This window comes from Poecilia mexicana, unplaced genomic scaffold (assembly GCF_051168715.1).
Source record: "Poecilia mexicana isolate PSO_F unplaced genomic scaffold, ASM5116871v1 scaffold_13, whole genome shotgun sequence".
In the NCBI taxonomy this organism is placed as follows: domain Eukaryota; kingdom Metazoa; phylum Chordata; class Actinopteri; order Cyprinodontiformes; family Poeciliidae; genus Poecilia; species Poecilia mexicana.
The window spans coordinates 24,740,539-24,761,940 of NW_028263382.1; the positions used below are offsets into that span (position 1 = coordinate 24,740,539).

The following is a 21,402-nucleotide window of genomic DNA, read 5'->3' on the forward strand; positions in this document are numbered from 1 at the left end:
AAACTAAATAGGAAAAAAAAGAGAGAAGGATTGAGTATAAGAGGGATCGGGTTGGGATGGAGACAGATAGAAAGTTATCACCACAGAAAAGATGTGACATATGAAGTCTGCAAGCCAATACAACTTTTTTATTGCAAGCCTGATAGTAAGCTGACTCAGGCGCTGGGATTAGGACTAAACCACGCTGCAACACAATTGTCAAGGCTGAGTCATCCAAACATCGGGCTCCGAGGGAGAGTTAGCTGTAACAAGGCTGACAAAGAGTAATCGATAAACAAGAGCTGCTCACACATATTCTGAGTCAAAAATGTGTGATGCCACATTGAATTATTTCCATTTTCTTACGATTCAGTTTGTTCAGCAAACATCAAACTGAAATCTGGCAAATCTTTAGCATAAAAAGATAGTAAAGGATACTCAGTCTGACAGTTAACAAGTATCTTATCTGATGCTACATCCATGTAGTGTAAAAATACTATGTGATAAAAGAAGTAGTAGCATGCTTACTTTATGTATATGTTAAAAGCTGCATGCTCCAAAATGTTAATTCAGTATTTGGGAGCCTAGCCAAAGCGGGCTGAAAACAAAACGTAAGACCAAAAAATACATGCAGACTACCATTCTAAAACAGCGCATCATCTTTCCTAAGTTTTCCTTCCGTTTGCTGGTTGAACAGGTTGAAATTTTATTAAAGGGAGAAAGCCCTGACTTGTGAAGTGAGATTAGAATAGAGCAGGAAGGCAATGGCCAGGCTACTGCTGTGATGGAGTTCTCAGCATTTTCCTCTAAAAGTAACAATGGCTATAATGGACAAACACCACATGATGTATCTACAACAATAAAGGTCTTTGTCCCTGAGTGCATTTGAAAACTACGGTCTTGACTTTAGATGTTATTTTGAGTAATGCCTTCCTGCTTCTTTTCAGCCTGACGGTGCAGCCATAATGACACCTACCAGCTTCATCCAGCATCTTTACAAGGTCTGTCTGCTTATGTTCTGTGGCTGAAAACATGTTTTGCACATATTGGACAGAAGAACTTCCTCCTCCACGACACGCATGATGGCCAGACATCCCGATGTTGTGAACAGATCCACGTGGCATCTTTAGGAATCTGAGGTCAGCACCCCAAAAATACTTCTCTTTTCTAAACCTTGACAGATTTATTTAGATTTTCTGTGCCGTCACAAAAATAAGCAACGAACTATGAAATCATGGAATTTAACAAACAAAATGCGATCCGCAATAAGATGCAGAACTTCACAGAATTTGACGATGTATTAAAGTGTTTTCATTCACTACGTAAACAAACATCTCTGGGGTTAATAAATCTTGTTCAATTGGAAACCTTGGAATTAAAAAGAATAAAAACAGGAATGTGGAATTTGGAAATAACTTAGGAAATAATAAAATGGAATGTACCAAAGTCCATTTGAGGTACAGTTTTAAATACATTGAAAGATAAGTCTTTATTTCACTCTAATGTAGTGAATCATCCGAAGCTCACAAAGCTATAAAAATAAGATGAACTGAAAACATCAACTTAATGTTGCTCTGAAGAAGATCTGAACCTCTAAATAGGATGTGATAAATCAAGGACAGCTCTTTACTTGCATCTATACATGTATTTGTACCTGAAATTTTAAATACAGACATTAAGCTTGACAAATGTGCACCAAAGCAACCAAGCAGCCTAAGAGGCAATTCAGAATGTTTATATGCACATCTCTATGTACATAAGTTTAAAAAAGGTAGAAGATAAAGTGAGACCACTGCCAAGTGCATGGAGAGGACAAACAAGATATAAAGATTGAACATGCTTCAGTGTCTGGAAACATCGTTTCTAAGTTAGAGGAAGAAAATTACACAGAACAATAGTTTTGTGTCAATACCGTGGATCAAACTTAATCAATAACTTGGACATCACCTGAATGTACACATTGCCAGAACAAAGCAAAACAAATAAAAGTGTGAAGCTAGCTGCCTGTCCTAGTCAAACAGCCCCTTGCTAACTCTTTAGATCAAACCACAGCCATAAAAATGAGTTATAGTACTGACACACAAAAAAAGGAAAAAAGATTGGGGACGTATTAGAGAAATGTTCTGTTTGGTCAGTATTTCATCAAGCAAATAATAACAGCTTCATAAAAAGCTATAAAAGCCACAGTTGTACTCGACGTATCCAAAGGACCCAGCCATGACTGCTGCTTGCAATAGCAAAGTAAATGCCAGAAAATTGATGAACAGTTTGTTTTAAATGCACACTTTAATGTTTGTTTCCTTTTTCTATGAAACCTGACAAAAACTTGCCTTTAGGACTTTAAAGATTAAATTATGTTTTATGTAAAGTGATAAAAAGATTTAGAAGTGACACAAAATTAAGGAACAAAACTAATTGTTTAGAGGCAACAGACAGCATTTGGGGTTTTTCGCTGCTTATGTTTAGATACATTTGAAGATTACTGAAACAAAACCAAACCAGACAGGTTTTAAAACTGCAAAATTAAGCACACACATCAACAGAGGTTCCTAAAGTTGGAGTCAATTACAGCAGCAGAATGATGCGTTTACCTGACTGCAGAAGAGTCTGTGTTTATTTTTAGACCTCTCAATAGCAGGAGCACAATCAGAGCAGACCCTAACAAAGATGACATGTCGTCTCGGCATTAGGATTGAAAAGCGGGGAAACATTATTCGGTGAGACATGCTTGTTGAGACATAATGATAATATTGGTTTATATTTTGCCTGGATGCAGCTCTCTGTTGTCAGTATTCGTGCAGCTTATTACCTTTTCTATTACTCAGTTGATTGATTCTCAAACTCTGCATCTAAACAGCGAAATATGAACTTTACATAAGCCGTGGAGGGGAATTAATTAAATCCCAATCACTTTCACAGTCACAGTGGTTGCTCCCCTGAAACTGTTTGAGTGACAAGACTTTTCCTTTTCTTTTTTATTTTGGTGACATAAATCTCACGTTCCCCAGTGCATTTAGGGAACAGTAAAATTCAAGTGTTTGTTGCATTTATTTACAGGAACATGTCTGCGCATTCACATTTCGGGAAATGTGGGCGAAGATGTTTTTCTTCTTTGTGAGCAATAAATTTGACGTGAATAAACAATACAATTCAACTGTGCACACCTGGAGAGACTCAAAGAAAAGTGGGAAAAGATGGAGGATGACAAAAGTAAGGAGGAGTGCTAGAAAAAAGAAATAGGGGAAATTACAAAAGGCACTAACCTGCTGATGATAATTCTTCCTAATTACAGATGCAAACAATTAATCAATTTAGGATTAATTATTCATGATTTATTAGCGTCCATTTAGAAGTTTTTCAACGTTTTAGTGTGTCCTCCATCCAGAAGAGGGCGCCGCTTATCATTCCGAAGTGAAGCCTGTTGATAAGAGCAATAAAGATGGCCGAGGCAAAGCAGAACAGAAAAGTGAAGCAGTCCAAACGGAGTCCGGTGTGAGATGGAAAATGCACTTTACGCATATCTGTCTTTTGAAATACATCAGCGTTAACTTTTCAGCCCAAAATCACTGACATCCTATGAAGACGATGATGTGATGACAGAAAAGCAGAGGGCATTGCACAGACAAATGGTAACATGAGAGAAGAAGAAGACACGGTGATAAGAAACAATTGATTTTGTGGGCTGTCATGAGTTAATGCACTTCATGGAGCAAAGTTTTAACATTCCTTCAAGAGCAACGATAACCAACCTCCTAATAAAAGAAAAAAGGTGATATTATGCATACTTTGGTTATAACAAGTGACCGACTGAGCCTTTCTGTAATCTTGCACCAGTCTGTCTTCCCCCCCATATGCAAGGTATTTTCGTCCACACGGCCGCAGCTCCCTGGACCCTTTTTAAGGACCATTCTATGTAAATCTGTGTGTGAAAATCCCAGTAGATCATCAGTTTGTAAAATACTCAGCGCCGTCTGTCTGGCGCCAACAAACAACCCACATTTCAAGTCACTTATAAATCTCCTCTCCCATATTACCCGTGATACTCTGTTTGAACTTCCGTATTTATGCTGGCCGAAGCTTAAATATATCGAGCTGCTGCCATATGATTTGCTTTTGTGCGATACGCATTAAACAGGTTCACCAAATAAACTGGTCAGTGAGCGTATATTCATAAATATGAATCTGACTATTTAAAGGGCGTCCAGTTCCTGTCCTCAAGTGCCCTGCCTTTTTTCTTATCTGTTTTTCTGCTTCAATATAAATGATTGAAATTAAAATGTCATTAACAGGGATCTGTAGAACTTGATAATATGCTGGGAAGGTAACGAAACTGTTTGAATCTGGTAAGGTGAAGCAATAACATCTAAAATGTGCAGAATATCAGCCGTTTGAGGATTTGGGGATCCTGAATGATCAGATCTGATTGTACTGGAATGAATTGCTGTGATATTAATTAAAATCAAACAGAAACAGTTGGGTGGGAATTGAACGTTCTTGTATAGCAAAGTGTCTTGAGGCAGGTTTAGTTGTAGTCTGGTGCTATATAAATAAAGCTAAATTAAACTGGATTTAATTAAAAGTATTTTCAAAACAACACCAAAACAATACAGCTTATTTCCATGAGGAGCACATACAGGCAGGCCAAGGCGTTACACACTGGTATGGATGAGTGAGGAAAGGGTTTCCGGGTAAAGGGGTGGGAGGAGGGGACTACGAGTTTATTTATTTAAGTTTTATCATTTGTGTTTGCGTGTGTGTGTGTGACAGCCAGGAAATGTCAGCAGACGTTCAGGCAAGGATGCATGACGACGACGCAGTGACAGGAGGGATCATGGGTGTGTGGAGAGGAAATGGAACATGGAGAACAAAACAAACAGGCGCGGGGTGGAGAGTGCAGGAAGGGGGTGGAATGGACGGCCCCCGCTTTGCAGAGGGGATAATATGTCAGCCGACGCCACGTGTCAAAGCGTGTTTTTGATTGTTTTGCGTGGACTTGATTGTGCGTGAGAGAAAGTGAGCCTGCGAGCCTCGCATCAAGGCTCAAAATGACATCACAAAGTGAAAGTGGGCCACACGGGGCGCTGCCAGGCCCAATCTCGTGCTCATCTAACCTTCAAATGACATTAGGCATCCCGTCAACATAGGATGAGTCACTCGCAACTTGATGTGATTTATTCAATCCAACAGAGAGGTTTGGATCGCAGGATACAAATCACTTAGACGGAGGCTGTGGAGTGGAGAATCTGCCTGTGTGTGTGTGTGTGTGTGTGTGTGTGTGTGTGTGTGTGTGTGTGTGTGAGGGGGGAGGAGGGTGGGTCTGGTGATGGTGGAGTGTGTAATCATGTGAACAACTTTTTCTCCCAGAGACAAAGTTTTCCTCTCACAGCACAAAGCTGTAGAAACCCAGTTGAATTTCTCAGTCTCTTTTTGCCCACCAAAACTCTTAAAGTTGTGGATTTATATCTGAAAACATTAACCTAACATTAAGTGGTCCTTGAGGATCAGATATAAAGATCCTGAGTGATTTACAACAGAAAATAAAATTTGATGCATCCCAAAGAGCTTGCCAAAGTATTTATATTGCTAGAGCATTTTCATATTCTTTCTTTCACAACATTTTATGGATTTTATCAAATTTTTGTAGTGGATGATTGTGAAGTGGAAAATTTTTTTAATAATAATAAAAAAAAAAGAATCTGAAATAAAATCAGGTGCAAGAAAATGCCTTCAGAATTCGGTGTACGGTCTTTTTGGATGAACTTTGCACGTTCCACCTGCTCACAAATGGATCTGTTCTGTGAAGGCCTCATATATTTATTACAGAACATTAGAGAACAAACGGCATCATTGAGCCCAAGGATTACACCAGACACATCAGAGGAAACGTTGTGGAAAAGATTACAGTGGGGTTAGACTATAAAATAATAACCCAAGCTTTCATCACATCGCAGAGCAGTGCTCAATCCATCATCCAAAAGTGGGAAGAGTACAGCACACCTGAAAACATACTGCAAGATGGGTACATCTGCTTAAAGTATAATTACTGATGGTGCTCTCCAAAAATCTGGCCTTTATGAAAAAGTTGTTGAAACATAATGGAGGCCAAACCCATAGCTATAGTCCCCTGTGCAGCTTGTCAAATGTAACCAAGATGAGCACAAATACAAGAAGCCACTTTGTTAATATGAATCTGAAAGGTTTGAGCTACATGCAAGATGGTTTGTGGGGAAAAACTAACACCCAAAAAAACACCATCGTCACAGTGAGACATGGTCAGAAAGTGAAAAAAAGTCTGAGCCAAAGGTTCACCCTCCAACAAGGTGACATGAATAAAACCAGAGCAAAATTTAAAGATTACAGTCGCTATAAGATGTAGCTAAATTTGTGAAATTTTGTAAACAAGAATGGATAAAAAAATCTATTTCTATATGTGCAAACCTCGCAGTGGCAGACCTCAAAGGACTTGAAATTTCAGCAAAGACATTGACTCAGGGTGGCTAATAAATGCACAATAAACACTCAAATTTTTATGATTAGGACAAATGTGAAAATAATCCATCGTTCTCTTCCCATTCGTAGTTATGTGCTACATTGTGTCGGTCCTTCACTTAAAGTCCTAGTAAAATACATTCATGTTTTTGGTTCTGACGAGCCAAAGTCTAAAAAACGGGGGAAGGAATTCTTCACTTCAGTCACCTGTTTGTCTAAAGTTTATCAGCATCATCAAGAAAAAGTAATTTGCAGGTTAAGAATTACTTTTCATTATCTAAGCCCAAAGCCCCTGAAATCTCAGAGCGCAGCTAATTTGGTAAGGAGTTCAAAGCAAATCTCAGAGACCATTACAACATGTAACAAGTTGAATTTAACAGCTTTTAAAAAACGATGAGCAGCAAAAAAAAGAACGATCTTCACCCCGGGGAGCTTTGTCTGATGATAATTTGCTCTTTTAATAAGGATGAGAAAAAGATGCTTAACTCTCACCAATCCTCTCCACAGGGACCTCGTCTAAATCCTCACTTGCTTTTTATTTACAATTAAATGTGCAAGCTATAAAACTAAATTTCATGGAAGAAGGCGCTGCACAGCGGCAGGGTTGTTAGCACTGTTGCTTGCGGCACGAAGGTCATAAGTCCGAATGCTGGCCCAGGGTCTTTTTGTATGGGCTGTGCATATTCTACCCACTCACGTGTGGGTTCTCTCCAGGTACTGCGGCTTCCTCTCACAGTTCAAACACAGTTAATTGGGATCTCTAAATTGCCCTGAGGTATGAGTGAGTGCGTGCATGGTTGTCTGTCCTGAGCGTCTCTGAAGCCGTGTTTCCATCTGTGTTTTCTTCATGTGCATTTTGAGGTATCAGATTGGAAATGTTTGAAGGAAATGGCAAAATTCTAAATAAAAAAGTTTTTAAGCTTCCTTGAGGTGGTTTCTGGATTTTCCCAAAAAGGGCGTAATGCGCAAAAGGGGATTTGGAAACACACGAGTTACATGTGCCGAAGTTCTGACATCGTGAACTTCCAGCTCAGAGAGCAGGGACTCGATTTTTCTGAGATTTTTCTGTAGTTTGCAAACTCTGCAGCTTATTTATTACACCAATGAGCAGCATTAACCTCTGAGGAAGTATGTAGCCTGGCTGATTCGTTCCAAACCAGTAGATGGAAACATGACTAATTCACATTTTCTTTTTTTGGCAACATTTTTTAAAGTTGGCTCAAAATTCTAGTGCCAATTGGATGGAAACATGGCTTGTGTTGCCATGTGATGGACTGGAGACCTTTTGCTCTACGACTGCTGCACATAGGGAGCCATCTTCCCTGTGACTGCACAGACAAGTGGGTATAGAAAATGGAAGAACGTATGGATAATGGAAACAGGGCGATACAATTGCACATGATGTAGCTTCAAACATGGGAGCACGATGAAAAGAAGGTCAACATTCTGCTCAGTGATGACGGGCGAAACAAATTACCCTTGCCTAACCTTACTTCCTTATCCAGCTCTTCACATCACACTAGTCAGACAAACAACAAAAAAAAAATCAGCTGAAGAAAAATAAAGCATTTTCTACAGCTGGAAGTTAAATCTGTTAGTGGGCAAGAGAAAAATCAAGACTGGAGATGGCCGGCCACTTGAAGACACTGATGAGCGTCTTGAGATGATGATTCAGGGGAAACAGATTAGGCAGAGGAGCAGTGTGGCAGATCGTTAGTCAGAGTTGTCAGGAGCAGATACAGATGAAGTGTCAGCACAGGAAGACAGGAGTAGTGAATGGCTGGACAAAGTAGAGCGAACAGAATTCAGATATCTGGATGGGGAAGGGAGAGCAGGATGCAAACAGGATGGAAAATTAAGAATGATTCATGTGTACAGGCCTGAACGATCTGCTAGTCAACTATGAACATCTATAATCAAAAGTTTCTGTAGCTCCACAGAGTTAATAGTCAGTTGCTATGCATCATGTTATGACTTATTTTGCTGCAAATCCTTAAATCTTACCTGATCCTCTTTAGAAATGCATGTATTTATCAATAAATGTAACTTTTCAGATTACTATGTTCAAGTAACTAATCCTACTAATGACTGGTGAAAGAAGCGTACAAATCCTACAGTCCACCACATTGTATGTAGTCAGTTCTGTTTTAAGACATTTTCAGAAATACAAGTTAATTCTTTATGTTAACATCTGGAAAATAACGTGATTTAATTTATGGCAAACCTTCCAAATTGACTTTTTTATTCATCAACAAAAATTTGAATTGTAACTTATCAAGTCAGCACAACCTACTTCCTGCTATTTTGTCTAAACTATTTGGCTTCAGTGCTTCTTGTAGCTACGTGAGGAAAGCTCTCCTCTCTCAGTTCATTTCCAGCTAAGATACGGGTTTAATAAAGCCCAGGAGTTTCCTTTTCATAATTGTCAGCCTGTTCTCTGTTGACTCAGTGGTATGTTTTTTCATGTTTTGGCATCCAGTTCTCCTCTAGCTTCAAGTTTTTTTTTTTTTGTATAAATAGAAATTCCTTACCATGAAACAACAATGCGGCATGAGCCCCGAACATCTTAAGATTTAACATCATATAAAACAGATAAGTGGTTACATTTACTTTTACATTTCCTACTTTTACATTTAATTGAAGGCACGTTTCTGTTGCTGTGGCATGAAAGCAGTGTATAAATCACTCAAGTTATTCCCTTTTTTTTTACCTGCATCCATGAAATATTGTAACAATTACACAGCATGAAATGCATAAATAACCGTCTTTTTTCCAACAAGGGGATTTTATGTCTACATTAGAAGGCAAGCGAAAGGCTGATTTGAAAATAATGTTCAGACTCTTACTACTAAGGATAGCATCTTTCCATGCAAATACCTAATATTAGGAGCATAAATCTAGAGCACCTTTGAAGCTTAAATAACCAGCAGTTCACTCTCCCTAAAATAGCCCGCTCTGAAACCAATGACTACTGTATCATAATTTATCAAAACACGGTGGGACCTCTAACTCACTTTTACCCTCCTGGGATTACAACTGCACCCAAAAACTCTTGAAAGCAATTTGGATTGATTAAATGTTCTTTTGATCAGATTACGCAGTGATATGCGGTAACTGTTCAGATCTACGACACGGTTTTAAATGGCCAGCGACTCCAATCTGGAGAGTTCAGGACTTAACTTTCACTTCTACAAAAATTTAATTAGGTGCCATCTGAAGGTGAAACCGCCTGCCCACACACACTTAATTAAAAGAGATCAAGTTCTTACGTTGATAACACATGGAGATCTGCAAGTTTATTTTAGTATATCTTGTGTTGGTCTGAGATGAGTGGATAAAAAAAAAAGGTTATATTGCATCCAGAGGTGTTTGTATTTATGGAAATTAACGGTATATCTTTCCAACACAGATGAAACATTTTTTCCCACCATAGCCAGCAGGTATAAAAGGCTCATAACACTGAGCTTTACAAGCCGGTCTTGGGTTTATAACAGAGGAATAATGATAGCTTTCTTTTGAACAAATGAAAGCGTAGAAAATCATGACACACCGGAATGATTTAGAAATAGAAAGAATGATAAAAAAATATTCCATATTATTTCAGGGGGGTTTCCCCCCCTGAAATAATAAATAATTTATACTTTTATTTATAAATAATAAATAAAAGTATGGGTTTTTTTTAAAGTTGAAAGACAATGCTAGATGGACATTTGTAAACACAATCTTACCACACAACCTTGTAGCTGAAGATGCCAAACTCAAACAATCAATCATGCAGATGGAGTTGTGTTTATTATCTTCTAAGATTAAAGATCAAACAACAAACTTCATATTCTATATAACTCTCTGATTTTACCATATCTATCATATTGCTGTGAAGTGTGGGGAGTTAATTACAAGAGCTCTTTACATCCGGTAACCGTCCTACAGAAACGAGCCATTAGAATCATCCATAATGTCGGTTATTATGAGCATACAAACCCACTCTTCATAAAATCCAGAATTCTCAAATTTGACGAGCTTGTAGAATTTAAAATGGCTCAGTTTATGTTCAAAGTATCTAAAAAGTTGTTACCTGAGCACATACAGAGCACGTTTTCTGAAAGAGAAGGGGGGTATAACTTAAGGGGTCACTCAAACTTCAAGATCCGCAATTTTAGAACAACAAGAAAAAGCTTCTGTATTTCAATTAAAGGTGTAAAGTTATGGAACAAGTTACATGAAGATTTAAAACAAAGCAATAGTTTAACACAATTCAAAAGAAAGTACAAAGAGGTAATTTTCAATAGATACACATATGGGTGACAGAAAGCAATAAGGTGTGTATTGCAGATAACTTGGTGTAAGGGTTTAGAAAGACAAACCAGCATAAAATGGGAAAATGTATAGGTAAATATTAGTAACTGTTACTTCTGACTGCCACTTTGATTGTGATTTTTTTAATGACAGTAGGACTCTAAAGTTTCAAGTGTTTAGGGGGTAGGAGTTTATAAGTTCTCACTTCTTCCTACCCCATTTTGAGCATGATATGTTAACTGAAACAAAAAAATCTGTATTTTCTCTTCTTTCTTATGCACTTCTTGTTACTGTGCACTATTTTATTTTTATATTTGTATCATGTTCGAATAAAATTTCATTTCATTTCATTTCAAAAAAAAATATTTAAAATCTACTAATAATAAAGACGAGTGCTTTGCAGCAACAAAAAAAAAAAAAAAAAAAAAAAAAAAAAAAAAAAAAATGAGACATATTATGTACTATTCTATTTAACTCTGACATATTTTATGTACTGCTAATAGATAAGATACAAAGTGACTTTCATTCAAGAACTGAATTTAAATTGTTTTTGTTTTTCAAAATTTTACCTTGCACACAGTTTTTACAATCTAATGTCATGCAAAATCATGAATTTGTGGGAAACAGTTTTTCAGGTAATCTAAAGTGTGTAATGACTCTTTTTTTTTATTTGTTTATTTTCTTCAAAAAGTACATTTAAGCTGCAGAGAACTACCAGAAGAAGATCAAAATACAGAGTAAGTCTGCACCCCAAAAGCAGGTTTTTGTCATGAACACCGCATAAAACCTGAGTGTACAGAGATTCCTAGAACAAAGCGAGACTTACCTTTCAGGTAAAGTGTATGGGCTTAATTTAAACAGAACAAAAAGCCAACAGGGTAAAAAACATGAAAGAAACTGCAGAACACCATCAAACAAAGCTAACTACTCAGTTGCGTTTTTGTTGCACGTCATGCTCTGAGAACATCACGTTGGACGCTGCCTGTTCAAAGGGCTTTAAGCTGCTTGAAGGCATAACAGCGTTTATGAAAAGGATAGCCTGATAAAATGGTGATGCACGTTCATAAGCGGATGGTAAAGCAAACAAAGAATGCAATGTGTTATGTCCGGAGAAGTACAATTAGCGCTGAAAAACTGAGGGAAAGCGCATCCTGAAAGTTGCCATTGTCCTCTTCTGTGTATTTATGCAAGAGCCAGAGCCATTTAAAACACAATAACTAGGATGAGTCACTAATTACAACAACTAAAGAGACAAAAGCTGAGCAGTTTTTAATCTCACAGCTTCTGCATGCCATCCCTGACTGCCAAGGGCACCCAGCTGATCATTAAATAATGTCAGCTAAAGTTATGGTGCTTCACAGAGCAATAGCTGGATTGTTTTTTAGTTTAGGAAAATGGTGTCACTGAATGGGTGGCTGATGGGTCATTATTTTGAAAGCACAAAGATCTGTGGGCTGTCCTTCAGCAGAAGAAAAGCAAGATTATTTACAATGTGAAAACATGTAAAGTGAGAAAAAATAAGCCGGCTGAAGGAGAACGGAGCGAGAACAGAAGACGGCATTTCAAGGGTTGAGGAGGAAGCTAGCATACGCTTAATGAGTCATGAATCAGCTTGATATGAATCCTCTCAGCAGCGCTATTAGAGCAAAGTGTTTTGAACCTCATTAAATTACAAAAAGGAGCAGCTATCTGCTAAGTTTACTGTAGAGTCAGATTTTCTCTGAGCCACCGTCGTTATGGTCCTCAGATAACCGTCGCACATCTTAACCCAATGCAGATGTTATCCTCAGATCAGTGGTCAGCTTCACATCGCAATTACAAATACTTTCCAAATGTCTCTCCACCTCAATGCTAATCATTCCTTTGTCATATAAAATAGAAACATCCAAGAAGACATGCAGAAGGACTTTGTGAAAATCAGTGAGCGTGAATGAATTGCTTCAAATGCATAATTAAAACCTTTCAGTTTTATCTTCAGATCATTCATCTTTTGCTTTGCCTGCCTTTTTTTTTAACTAAACTCTAATGCACAATTTGAACATTTAGTAAAACTGACAGTTTTCATGTGTGATCTCGAACTTTAAGCAGTGTTAAGATCAGTGCAGCTCTTGCTGCGAGAAACAGAAAAAAATTAAATAAAACCCCCATCACCACTGTGTAAATACTGTGTTGGGAGCGAAATTGTGCAGTAAGATTTTTAGTGTCTTTTGGACAGCTTCTTGTTTTAGTGCCTCCTAGTGTGCAACCTAAGCTAATCTTTGTAAATGTTGTTTGACCAACAATCTATCAGAAAAAGGACAGCTTAGACTGGCAGGACTCTCCACCGACACCTGTGAGAACATATTATAAATGTAACAGTGCACCGACTTTTGAAGTTAAGCAGTTCACAAAAGCTACAGAAATTCATACCATTAAAAACGTTTGCACACCATCAAGTCTGCTTTTGGATAAAATTCCATTTTATTCATACCTGCTGAGCAGAGAAAAAATATGAATATTTATGGAAGATAGAGAAATGCAATTTTATATTTTGTGGATTCGTTCTAAAGCAGAAGGTGTTTTTATTATTTATGAACCCAAGCATTCATACATAATATTGTTTAAAACAAAGATAAGTAAGGACAATACTTTCGCAGGAAAGCTGCGGTAACCCCATAATTTTATTGCAATATTCCAGTATAAACTTCAATCCGAGAACTGGATGGTATTCAGGACCGACCATATGTTGCAGCGTGTCAAATGTCAAAAGATAAATCAAAACAAGCGTCCAGAAAATCTGAGCCCATTAAGACAAAAGGCTGTTTGTTTATTTTTTGTTTTGAACCACATGCCTACTCTAGCCAGTTATGCTGCCTCATACTTCCATCCAGTTAAATAAATGACACACATGATAAAAACGATACTTATTCCTTTGCTGATTAAATTTTTCAATGTCACACACCTGTCTGAGATTCACGTCATGTTACAGCTTTCAAGGAGATGTAGCAGACCAGGCACAAATAAAACTATCATCTGAGGGACAAATTACTTTGCTGCTTTCAAGCAACGTTTCTCGTTTGTCACGATTTAAATGTTCATGTTTCACCTAGCTTAAACTACTGAGTTCGCCCCTCTGCGGCAGTATGCTTCTGCAGTGTTAGCATTCAGAACGTAACACTGCTGACCTCAAGCCCTCTGAATGCTAAAACATCAGAGACAGGGACCTTTTTCTGGAGTGGATCTGATATAAACCTACATTAAAGAAAAAGAAGCCTTTTCTCTCCTTATGGACAAGCACTCAAGTCGTCATCTGAGTAATCTGAGCCTGTAGAAAATGCAGGGCTGCAGCTTTGATATGTTTGGCTGCTTCATCACAGATTAACGGCCAACTGTACACCACTTCGCTGTAAGGCAGTTTTTTAAAGACATGTCATATAAAAGGAACACACTGGTAAGAAGAAGGCATAAATTAAATTTTTCCTTAAATTATTTTGTTTAATTTTACTCAAAGTTAAGCTCGTTCGGATTGAAGGTTATAACTAAATCTCAAAAAGTGAATTATGGGGTCTGCTGGTTCATGACATTTTCACATCAAGACTTCTGCCAGGGTGATCGTTAATTTTATAAGCTATTCATTCGCATATAAAACAGACAATTAAGCAACAATAAAAATGTGAATGATTTAGATAATGATCAAAGTTACAGAATTAGAAAAAAAAAAAAGAAGATTCTTGACCAACACTGAATAATTTGCGATCAGTGACGAATTGAGCTTCGAAGTATTAGCATTCGATCATGTCCAGGAGAATTGATGTTTATGTTTATGATTAAACTAATGACTACAAAGACAATGGGAGGCTGCTTTAGCTCCAGAAATATAGACAGGAAAGCATCAAGTCCTTAAGCTTAGTGTGAAATTATCACTGCAGAAAAAACAGAAACAAGCTATGAATAAGAAATTACAACTCTAATCAAGATCATTTTAAGAGGGATTGACGTTAACCTTATGTTACTGAAATCTTGGGGTTTAGCCTTAACCATACCATGGACTAATCTTACTTCAGATGACTTTTGGACTGCTTGTTCTTCCAGTTGTGAATGGATGGCCTTCCCTCAACACAGTAAATACCAGACTGCAAGTTCACTGGAGATGGTCAGCTAGCTTCGGCTAAAGAGAGGGTTGGTCGGCTGGCGCAGTCACGAAAATATATTCACCAAGTGTTTTACTTGGAAAAGCTATTAAAAACAGCTTTTGACAATTGAGTCTTGTCAAAATAAAAGGAAAAGTAATAGTGATTTGTTTATTTAAAGTCTCAGACAGAGATCCCAACACAAGAGGGGTGGCTTAATGTTTACATCCGGTCAGCACAGCCTGACCGGATGTAAACCAATTCAAGTAATGAGTCTGGGCATAAACAGAATATCTGCTTCCTCCACTCTTTTCCATCAATACTTAGATTTTAGTGCAAACAATCTTCTCAATTTCCCACACACATTCAAACTTACTGAACTCAAATTTTGCCAGCTGTGTTTCTGAAAAACTGATGCAGATTTATAGTCTCGGTTTTCTGACATTAGCTGAAAGATTTGTCAACAAGCGTTGACAAATCAACACTTGTTGATGCTATTCCTCATCTGCATCAAGCTGTGACTTGCTTTGCATTGAGAGATGGTTTCAGTCACACAATATTTGTTGTAACATGTGTGTTTATGTTGCTTTTCTATCACGTTGTACCCACCTGCCAAAACTGTCCTCAAAACTGCAGCACGGTGGATATTTTGGGACTTATACAAGCACATCAGCAGTTTCTGAAACACTGAGGTCCCACTGGCCTGCATCAACAACCACGCTATGTTCAGACTCCCTCTAGTCCTTTTTCCTCTCCATCAACATCAAGCTGCAACAAATGCTCTTTCCAGCCATCTGGATATTTAAATGTAGTAAGTTGCTCTCATGTGATCGGCAGATCTGCCATTAGTTTTAATAAGCTGCTAAACAGGCTTACTTAATAAAGTGGCTGGTAAATGTAATTGAATAGCAACTGGACCTATTTGACTAGTTAGGTGCCTCAAGACTGAATCTGCTGTGAATTGATGCTGTATCAATTATTCTTTTATCCAAGAAACAGAGCTCAGTCGACGGATGGAAAACACAACATACTATAAATGGGTTGGTATATATCAGGGCAAAAGGCAGCAGAGCTGTGAGAAACACAGGCTTGATTATCAAAAGATTATTACCCAGAGGAGATCATCCCACTAAGATCACGCCAAAGTTTCCGAAAAACCAAGACAATTTCAAAGAAGCCCAAATGAAGAACTCTGACAAAATGTCCTAATAGGTTTACAACTAGAATAGATAATGTGAACAGAGCTGCTGAGACTGAAATATTTTGGTTTAGAAAGAAATGTTCATTCAACCATGCAAACAAAACCACTACTTTACCAATAAGCATTCATAAAAAAAAATCACAATCAACAAGAAAGAGAACAGTAAAAAATCATTCATTTATCCAGTAAGTTTAGTTAACTCTTGTATTCTTAAATAAAGTGTTAGCAGCAGCACCAGAAGTACTAGCAGCAAAAAACATATTTTTAAATAATTTAGTGGCATTATGTATATTCCAGAATTGTGCTGCTTCATAGCGCAATCAAGTGTAACCTACAGAAGATAGAAAAAAGCTCCATACATAAACATAAGAAATGTGACACTGCAATTTGGCGTCTTGAAATTCACCCACTTTTATGTGCAGGTTGTGTACAAAGGAGCCAGACGTCTAAAACAACATCTCAATGTGAAACATGTAGCGAGCACAGACCTCTCCAATGGTCGCGTCAAAGTCCACATGCCTCATTTCTAAGAAAGATTTTTTTTAAAAAGAAGCTACCTCAGTTATCAGGGGTTTCTAAAACACTTGAAAATTGAATGGCTGTAAAAGCACATTGCAACAATCTGATGGTTGAATAACCAAGTAGCAGCAAAAATGGTTTTGAAGTGAAAATGTTGCTTATTTTGCTGACACATAGTTTACCAGTAAAATGTGATTAATTGAAATCATCTATTGCAGACTACTATTAACTCGATTAAAAACTTAATCAAGTCCCAGCACTTATTTATTTATTTGGTGCTAAAATGCTCTTCAATGACTGGAGCCATGGTGGCCGCTACAGCAAGTCTCTAATATGCTGCTCAACAAAATGAGGTAGAAAATCAACCATTTAACTCTGAAGTAATGAATCCATGCCATCAGTCCTCTATATGAGCTCTTCCTAATGAAGCATTAATTCAAAGTAGAGTACCAATTAAAGTTTTCTGTTGTAATTCATTACATGAGTGCAGCGTTAGATTATTGATGTGCTCCTTTAGGTGTGAAATTTGTATTATAATTGCCAACATGTCCATGCATTTCCTTACCAGGGAGGTGAAGATGTAAGTGTAGTAGACAGACAACATCCCCAACTCTGATGCCTGCAGGGGAAAAGACAAGAAGGGCATAGGGAGAGGAGTAAAAAGTGAGAAAAATTAACCATCTACAAAGACCAGAACAAAACTAAGGAGAGTCTTTGGCAGAAAAAAAACAAAAAACAAACAAAAAAAACAGTGTGAAGTTCAAAGTCAGACACACAAAGGGGCGGAGAAGAACAAAACATAACGCTCCGAGGGAAAAAATAAGGAGGGAGGAAAATGGTTGAGAGGTCACTGACTCATGTAACTGGAGCTTCATCTGAGCATGCAGATCAAATCCACATCTTGATAAGCACTGACGCATCATCATCTAACGAAACCTCTCGATGGAGCAATTAATTTCTGAGCTCCATTGGTATGCTGCTCGACGCTGTCACACAGTCTGATTAAATCAAAGTCGGCGAGGAGCAGCTGCGAAGGGCAGGGTGAACTTTATGAAGATTATTTTCTTAAAACACATGATCTGAACAGAAATTCATTAAGATGGCGACTTTAGTTTAATCAGGCTAGGCAGACAGGTAATCTTAAATCCATAAATTTCAACTGCATTTGTAGGTACAAAGAGCTTAAATTAAAAAAAAAGAAAAAAAAAAGCCTAATGCACGTCTCAGATGTGCCACATTTGAAGCTTAACCTTGAATATTTCCCTTTTTTAAAGCAGAATTTTCATGTTCAAAATTTGCATAATGAGCATCTCAAACATGAAAATGATTTGAGGATTTTGTGTCAGTGAAGAATTATTAATGTCTAAGAATGTTCCTGAATGTGTGCCGTTAACAAGACTCAGTTATGAATCAGGAATATTCAGATGAGGTGTAAAAAAAGAAGTTTAGAAAATAAATTTCTAAGAAGTATAACGCTACTAAATATTACAGAAAAGCAGCAAATAAATTGTTTGTGACAGAACTCCAAATAAACTCAACGTATCCTCAAACAGTGCGCACTGTCATTTTAAAACTACGTCCACTAATTACAGCTATATGACAACTATTGGTTGGCATTTACCCTTTAGTTTCACACAAAAAAAGCAAGGCTGTAGGATGAAAAGCAGTTTTCTTTCTGATGCAGAAAATTATATATAACAATGCGCGACACATCTTCTTTGGGTGACTACCGCTTTTAACAACATACAGCAGGGTTCACGTCATGATGTATGGTTACTGCACAGATTTCACAGAGAGCGCGGAACATAAACAAAACAATCACAGGATGAAAAATGAAACCCATTTACTGCTTTTAAATAATGCTTCCTGCTTTTCATTTAGGACAAACCCTGAGGACCGTCTGAGACTGGCAGATTTGTAGTCATTCACTTTTTGACATGTTTGGCATCTCTGAGCTATACCACAGATTTGACTTCAAAGCAATCTGCTACAGGATTGCCTCTTAAAAATATCATATAAAGAGCAGTGAGAGTAGCGTATAATAATCTACTACTTCCCCCAAGTAAAAATCTTGTAAAACCAACAGACTTCAGGAGTCACCTATTTAGAAATAGTTTACCTACATGCAATTTATTACAATATAAACAGCTCTAAAGGCCTTTGTTTATTCAGCTGAAACAACATCTGTGCTTTTATGTAGAGTCACATTGATTGAGCCTGCCAGCTGTATCAATCAATCAATCAATCAATCAATCAATCAATCAATCAATCAAATTTTATTTGTACAGCACATTTCAGCAGCAAGGCATTTCAAGGTGCTTTACATAATTAAAAAAAAACAAAATAAAAACAGCATGTGACATTGAATAAACAGTAAGAAAGAGAAAGAGATTTTGGAAAAATAAAATAAAATAAAATAAAATAAAAGACAAAAACATATTTTTGTTATGGAATTTAAGCGCCTGTCGTCGCCGGACTCTGCCGTCCGTTTAACACGGGTATTCTCCAGGCCCCGTTGCCTAACAGGACAAGGTCTCCAACCTTGCAGCACCAGGCTCCGTCCACCTGACACGCGAATTTTTGCGCTAGGACTTCGCCGTCCTACACGGATTTTTGTGCACTAATTTTACCTGTTAGAGTCTGTTTTGTTTCCCCAAACAAAACAAGGTAAAGTAATAATTTTACAGCAGCATAAAATATGATATATTCAGTAGTTTGAAAATAATTCCAATGGACTCAGGATCAGCTTGTCCACCAAATCAACGGATAGAGCAGATTGGTACAGAGTATATTTGCTTTACTAGTTCACTACTACCACTTCAAGAATATGAAGTGGTAGTAGTGAACTACCATTTCATATTCTTTTCCAACATGACATCCTACAGGTGAGAAAACCAGTACAGATAACATCACAGAGATGCAGTTTCTAGAGAAAACCAAGAACAAGTCTCCGCAGGGGGCATTTTGAGTTATTGACAGATTCTGAAAAGTGTGGATTCTAAGCTTTCTAATGATGTCAAACAAATAAAAATAATAATAAAAAATGGAGTAGATTTGGCCATTTGAATGTTGGCACATTACAAATCAGATGTCTGAAAGAACAGCCCTCAAAGCTTCAGATGAATCGTCCCCAAACCCGATGAGCTAAGAGACGGTGTTGGAGAAAGGCTGTTCATTTAGAGCAACTCCAACCCTCAGCACTGACTGTCAACAGCTATGACTGGGAAGGTGTGTAAACAACAGTGAGCTTTTGTCTGGTTTATATACATTTTTAGAAGTTTTCAGCTTTTGTTCCATTTCCAATAAGGCTGTGAGCTTCTGTCTAGTGAGCCTTTGTCATGGAGTCGTCTGTGAATAAAACAAGACTTAATACACACTAGAGCGGCTGTTTCTTGGGATTTCCCGAGGCGCTGGTTATGTATATGTTTTCATAAAATATAAAATTTCAAATATAAATGTCAAATACCCATGTAGTTCTTAACTAGAAGTGTAGAGGACAGAAATAACGTTTTAGAGCTATTCGTGATAAAAAAAAAAAACATAAATAAAAGAAAAAGATAAATAGTGGAGGAATAACATTGCTTTGAGATTGTTTTTTTTTTTCAGAAACAAAAATCCTCTTTTGGACCATTAAATATAACAATTAAGGCAACAAACTAATTGTAAACACATGAAATGTGATAAAAACAAAAAAAGTGAACAATGAGCAAGCACTCATAACCTCCACCTCTTTTTTGCATTGTATTTATTCACCAAATAAATATCATTTTAAAAATATATTAAAAAAGCAACAATAGCTGCAGTGCAAGCAAAGAGAATATAAAACAAAGAACAGCTCTCACTGAGCTCCTTTAGTAACAGACCACTGCATCCTGTGTGCACTAAGGAGAGTTATTGTAGCTCCTTCCTCCCAGAAGCTGTCAGACTCCACAACCATCGCAAACTCAGAAGTGTTTCCATATATTCTGGTATTTGCACATCTTTGCTCATTCTGAATAACATCTCCACTGTTGCACAATTTTTATTCAAACTTATTGACTTTTTGTCTTTTGAATGCCAACATACACATTTTGTACATTTTTAACCTACTCAGTGCTTTTTATAACTATACAGTATTTATGTTGAATTTTTGCTCTAACTGTACAGTATGTAGTTCTTTATTCTGCTTTATATTTTGCATATTCTTATCTTTGTGGGAACTGACTTGCTTTGATTGCTTGGCACTTCGCTGCTGTTCCATTGAAATGTCCCCAATTCGTATTCCTACAGTTTGGAGTAAAGAGCTGATAAAAAGGATCAGGTTGTTTGTGTTACTACTCCACAACCCGTTCCTGTGTAAGGGGAAGATAATAATAAATACATGTTAGATTATGTTTACTTTCAGCCCAAAGGTTTGAATTGTTTACATACTTTTAAAGGCACTGTGGGTAAAAAAAAATATACAGCAGAATACAAAGTGAAATTTTGGGGAAATAACATGAATATATATTGTGTGGAAAATGAAGTAAACTCCAAACAGAAGGAGCAGGAGACAAAAACATAAAGGAGACATGACGGTATGGACTCCTGCTGCTACCGGCACAGTGCTTCTGAATGAAAGAAATGAATAAAATCTTCTCCCTCTAGACCCCTTTTCTGTCCATTTAATGCTAACTCCTCTCCAGACATCCATTTACTGAGTTTAGGAAACAATGTGGAGCATTTTTCTTTAAAAGGGGAACGACGCGATCACGTCTTCTTCAGAACCCGTGTGTCCATTAAAAGGTAGAGGGTTCGCTTCATGGTGAAATCCTGGGTGTTAGTAATATT

General features: G+C 37.4%; 1 protein-coding gene across 1 annotated transcript in view; it reads right to left on the reverse strand.

Moving 5' to 3' along the window:
* The window catches only part of grik4 (glutamate receptor, ionotropic, kainate 4), a 198,448-nt gene that overhangs the window by 89,568 nt on the left and 87,478 nt on the right, over window positions 1–21,402 (reverse strand). Inside the window, exon 6 of the mRNA XM_088011928.1 lies at window positions 17,159–17,212. Coding sequence (XP_087868054.1) covers window positions 17,159–17,212 — 54 coding nt within the window. The remainder of the gene's footprint in view (window positions 1–17,158; window positions 17,213–21,402) is intronic.